General features: G+C 38.7%; 1 protein-coding gene across 1 annotated transcript; it reads right to left on the bottom strand.

The window, feature by feature from the left end:
• Nucleotides 1-1418: 1418 nt before the first annotated feature.
• Nucleotides 1419-2136, bottom strand: LOC144629522 (protein phosphatase 1 regulatory subunit 3D-like). The gene has a single exon (XM_078487753.1). It carries the CDS (start codon nt 2134-2136, stop codon nt 1519-1521), a length of 618 nt encoding a protein of 205 aa, XP_078343879.1. The 3' UTR covers nt 1419-1518.
• Nucleotides 2137-5836: the final 3700 nt, after the last annotated feature.

The following is a 5836-nucleotide window of genomic DNA, read 5'->3' as shown; positions in this document are numbered from 1 at the left end:
TCTTCCCTTTAAACTGTAACTATCAGTTATTCCACTGTCACGGTCCATTTCATCTATACCTAACCTCTACAAATAACTTCACCAGTGTCACTACAACTTCCACTAGCCTGATCACCAATTCCAACACCACTACATTCATCACTTCTCCTACAACAAAAAGTATCATTAACCAACTACCAACAACTTTACTATCTGTTCTACAACTGTCACTTATAACACTACCACTTACTTCACTAGTGCCACTACAACTACTGAACCATTTTCAGCCAAATCCACTACCACCTATCCTAATACCAGCTGCCATCAATAACAACTACTATCACTTTTCCACAATCAACAATTGTGTCTCTTTCCTTACAACTATAACTATCGCCTATTCCACTATCACCAAGCCATCTTAGCTATAACTAACCTTATACCAATAACTTCACCAGTGTCACTACAACTTCTACTAGCTATCACTAATTCCATCACCACTGCCTTCAACACTACCCACCAACAACTTCACTGCCTTTTTAATAACTGTCACTTATTCCACAACCACCTACTGCACCAGTGCAACTACAACTACTGCACCATTTTAAGCCTTATATCCAGTACCACAAATCCTTACCCCCCCAACTACCATCCACTGTAACTGCTGTTACTTATTCTACAATCAACAACTCTTCCTCTTTCTTAACAACTGTAACTATCAACTATTCCATTGTCACGAGGTCCATCGCAGCTCAGAAAACTGCAGCTGCCACTAGCTATCACTAATTCCACTACCACTACCTTCATCACCCTTCTTCTACCACTACAAGTATCACTAACCTAGTATCATTAACACTTACTCCAACTGCCATGCACTACAATTTCTATCAGTCCGTTAATTTCCTGCTAGTTTCTAACTGCAAAATATTTTATAATCCGAAGGCGAATGTCATGTGAAATTAATTTCTTAGCGCAGAGTGTAGTTTGGAAAGCAGGGAATTATGTGAAGCTTGCTCTTAATTTCATCTGATTTTGCCAAATGTGTAGACCATGTTTTCTGGCCGTGGTGTATTACAATTACGGCAACTAAAGTAGCAGCGACAGGCAACAGTTATGAAGACGTTGGATAAACGAGATGTGACAAGATACCATGCACGATTTCTTTGATGATGTAAAGTAAATAACACAGGTATTCTGACTCGCATTATTTTAAAAAAAAAATACATTACAGCTTCTATTAAGTTTTCTTCTTACAGTCAAAAGGGACTCGACGAAATTGATCGTAGGATGTGAAATTGCATTTGACATGTCTAAGGGAAAATCTTTAAAGTTATATTGGAATTACTTATAAAGTTTAGTTTACCTAGACAGAGCTTTCAAACAGTCTCTTATGTGTCTCATGTCATTATCAATTTCAATCTCTCGTCAGTTGAAAACGTCTTCCCCTCAGTTAGAGAACAGGGCTTACAGTGTTCTTTCACTTGCACAATGGCACTCTGCTATCCTTCAGTTTATTCTGCTTGTGGAACGACCTGTGCTTCTCTAAAACTGTTCAGACAAGACTTCCAAACACTGCACGTGGTAATTATTTCTGTTGTTATTGTCCCACAACTCTTGGTTGGAAACGCGATAGCGGATTGCGAACTCTATGTACTGATTCACTTCAAAGTCGTGAGGCACTGTGATACGAAAGCTAAACTTCTCTGTTTTTCCATCCGAGCATGTGGACATGTAATCCGCCCAAATGTCCTGACATGTCTTCCAGCCATCGAGTGTAAATCTCACAGTCACCTCCTTGCTGTAAGATAAATTTGTCACTCGGATGAGCCCAGTAACAACAAAGTTTTTGCAGACAATGTTCTCGAGGCAAACATTCTGGCTGTAAACCCGCTTCATGAAATGGTCTGTTGATTCTAAAGGATGAACGAAGCACGGCATGAGGCATTTCACCCGCCTTCTTGGCAAGTGTCCAGAGGTAGCATAGTGGTTTTTCCAAGGGTCTACGTCGCCAGATAAGTTGTCTTCGCTGCTGCATGGAGTAATGGTTTTAACGAATTCGAGCTTCAGGCCAACCAGGTCCGCAAAAGAAACTTTTTTCGCCCCGGACGCCGGACTGGGTGGCCCAGCGTCCTCGGAGCTGGTCTGTCCATCCTTTTTCATTGTTGCACGCTCCTCGGATAACGATCAACAGGGCTATTAAAGTCTTTCGGCTTCTGACGCTGTTGTCCGGGTGCGTTCGGACGGGTGACGTCACCTTCGGAGTCTAACAGGGAGAATGAAACGAAATTTTCGGAAATGAACGATTTGCATTCCTGCAAGTTTAAAGCACTTCAAAAGAGGAAATCGGAAAGATGATTTCAAATGCGAACTGGCTGTTTTTCTTTGCTTATAGACAATTCAATTAGCGACGGCGAAATAAAAAATGTTAATAATAGGCCAACATTTATCTCATCAATTATGAGAACAATATTTATCTTATTAACATGAAGAACAATATTTATCCAGGGAACCCAGTCTTAGAAGCTAGAAGCGCTTTTCAGTAGGACCCAGCAAATAACGACTATCCAACGAAAGTCTCTAAGAATAATAATAATTCTAGAAAAAACATGCAAGTCTTTAGAAATCACTAAAAGGTTATGCATATCCTTAATATGTAACAATCCAGACAGTGCCCATAAAGTTTCGGGTGTTAATAATAACATAAATATATGTTTTACGAATTGTTTTGGAAGAAACATGAAGCTTTATGGAAATTACTTACAATTGTTTCAAATCTTTTCCCCTTGCTAACATGCAGGTATGAAAAAAAATTTTCTCGCCTGCAGATGATACTAAATATCTCGAGACGCGCTTTTCGAGCGCTTTGTAGCACGCGCGAGAAATTAAATGCGTTTTGACCGAGTGTCACGGGATTTTTTATAAGTGTTTAATTTAGGACTGAGATGTCAAAAACCGTGACTCAATTCATGAAGATGGAAACATCGACTTCCTAGTTTCATCGTCTGGAAAATCATGCAGAAGGACTTCGGAGCTTCGACTTTCTTTTCTTTCCTATAAATACTTATTAAAATCGGCGCAACTGCATTAAATAGTCGTGTGGAAAAGGCAAATATGGATAAAAGCAAAGTCGAATGCAAATTTTCAAACGACAACAACTCCGCCACCAGCTTATGACGTCACATGTTCAAGTCGTGCGTGAAACATAGTCCGTCGGTGCCGTGAAGAAAGCTTTTAACGGAGGTATGGCGATTGTGCACATCTTGTTCAAGCTTAAAAAAAATCCTGAACGATGTCATGTTTCCTCCACGGACGATGTTAAGTTTATCTAGGCGGCGGCTTTGCTGCTAAACTGAAGAAATGATTGTGAAACAATTGAATTGGAAAGAAGTGATCAGGAAAAAAATTACAACTGTGACATGTTCCAACTTTTAACTTTCAACTTCTATTCCAGTAAAATAACACTTTTAATATACAAGCTAAGCCAGTCAGTTAGCCTTGAAGGCTAGTCGAGGCGGTTAGCCTATAATAACATAATAAATATGTTATTTTCTTTTGCGTACGTATTTTCATCATTGACCGGAAGAGAATTGTCTCTCTGAGCGGAAGCATTAAATGTTATTTTAAAAGTTTGAAGACTGGATGGAGGCAAGTGACGAAATAGCTACGGGGTCAACGTCACGAAAAGTCGACTCTTCGGATGTTGATTTTTTTAAGGCGAAATGATTGCAGTAAAGTTCCGAAAATAACAACTATCTTAACTTTTGGAATCACCTTCGGATTTTTCAGATTTCCTTATGACTTTCGGATTCGGCAGCACTTCTTTTGGAGGGTCGCTTTTTTGAGTAGCTCAAATTAAACGTGTAACACATGCTGACCGATTCGTCTTAATAAAAGAATATATTGCCTTTGTTGATAAGGGTGTAAAAACAAATTGCGTTTGAGGTAAGCCGCTACTTTTGTATTTCCTATTTAGCCATGACATTTTATCGTTTATCTATACTTAAAGAACTTTTCGGTGACTGGTTTATGTGGGCTATGAGACTGTGTCACTGTCTGCGACAGCATTAAACTAATCTGTAATCAAGATATCTATTTGGAGAACAAAGGGAACTACTGTTGCGTGCTGTTCCAAACGTTTTCTTTATTCTCTTTCTTCAGCAATCAAGTTTGGTTACACAAAAAATCTAAGCTACTTAAGATGTGCAAAAGTGAATGGTGAAAATATTGGAACAAGAAACGGGACGTCAGCCAAGAAAAGCCAAGTTGTCATGTAGCCATCACTCCAAATCTTGACATATATAGTGCAACTTCAATATTTACCCATAAATTTAAATCCATGACAAGCCAAATGTAAATCTGTTTGAATATTCTGTCATACCATAAACATTCGGCAGGTACGACGGGATAAACCATTTTGCGTTTATATTTTCCTCTCTCGCTTTGTGTTCGTGTCTAAAACATTTCGCGAAATTAAGTTTCTGAAAAAAATACGCTGTTTATACACTAGGGAGTGTTTTATAAAACTTGTAACGCAATAGCGAAGCGCGCGAGTGACGCCACGACTCAGACAAGACACATAAACAAACCAAAATGGCGGACGATTTTCCTAAAACACTTTCTTTAACAGCTGATGTTCCTAAAACACTTTCATAAAACGAAAACTTCACCTAGATTCCTTCTATTTCTCTCAGAACACGCTGAGGTTCACTGAGCCTCGTGGGGGCTATATTCATTTGCATTTTATTTTTAGACCTCGCGCGCTTCGCTTCGCTATTGTATACAGCTATTTCGAGAAAGGTTGTCGGAAAAAAAACACAAAAGTGCACGCGACAAGACCGAAAGGTAGTATGTGTAGACGAAGAGACCTACTGCACGTGCAAATTAAATAAGATATAAAAACGACATGACAAACGTGTTTCTTTTCTTTTCAGACATGTGGAAACAAGGTACTTTTAATCAGGTTGAACTCTTAAAGAGTTTTCAAAACCCAAAGACATGCGACAGTGAAAGTAAATTATAAAGCTACTGAAACAGCTTCCCGAGAGGAAAAATAAATTCCTCGCGTGCAAATATACAAATTTGTATATTTCCTTCAGACCAATATGCAAAACTTAAGTGAATACCCAGATCATCATTTGGTCTTGTCGTATTGGCTTAAATGCTTTCATGATCATCCGACAACCTTTTTGAAATAGTTCTATGTGTCGCGCAGATGAAACCCTGCAAGCAATGGATTAGAGAATTATTTGAGTCATGCATGACAGCTAGTCTCGATAGAGCTCTTTATTTATTCACCAACAAGAGGCCAATTAAAGGGGCTATGTCACGCAATTTTAGACGATGTCGGCACTGACCAACTGGTCATAGAATTAACTGAAATATAGAAAAGCCTGAAAGGGGCATGGATGGGCAAAATTCGAGAAGACTAAAACGGATTACGTTCGTGTAATCTTGAAAAACGTCGCCCTACTTTTTTTTATTTATCTCAAATTTGCCACCCTTGTTTGTTATTTTACCAATAAATGTTTTTCTCTGCCAATTTGAAGTTTACAGCACTAAATTAACGAACATACATGTAAATAGAATTACCTGAAATACCGTGACCTAGCCCCTTTAACTCTCTATCCTATCTAGGACCCTAACAACGAATCAAAAATTTGTTCAGTTTCAGACAAAATGGACAACTTTTAAGTTTCCCACTCCTGAGCACAGGTAAAATACAAAAGAAACTATGCCGCATTGTTGAAAGATCCGCAATCGAAAGATAATTAACAATTATTCACCGAAGTGGAGGTGAATAGTGGTGGATATTTACCGAGCCGCGAAGCGACACTGAGGTGAATAATTGTTTAAGTATATA

The sequence above is a fragment of the Oculina patagonica genome, chromosome 11 (assembly GCF_052425735.1).
Source record: "Oculina patagonica isolate OP01 chromosome 11, crgOcupat, whole genome shotgun sequence".
Lineage (NCBI taxonomy): Eukaryota > Metazoa > Cnidaria > Anthozoa > Scleractinia > Oculinidae > Oculina > Oculina patagonica.
The sequence above is the reverse complement of the archived record's forward strand: the minus strand, read 5'-3'. Positions and strand labels throughout refer to the sequence as shown.

Bases quoted from the DNA above. Each gene is read 5' to 3' on its own strand.
- LOC144629522 (XM_078487753.1), bottom strand. From the start codon at position 2,136: ATGAAAAAGGATGGACAGACCAGCTCCGAGGACGCTGGGCCACCCAGT.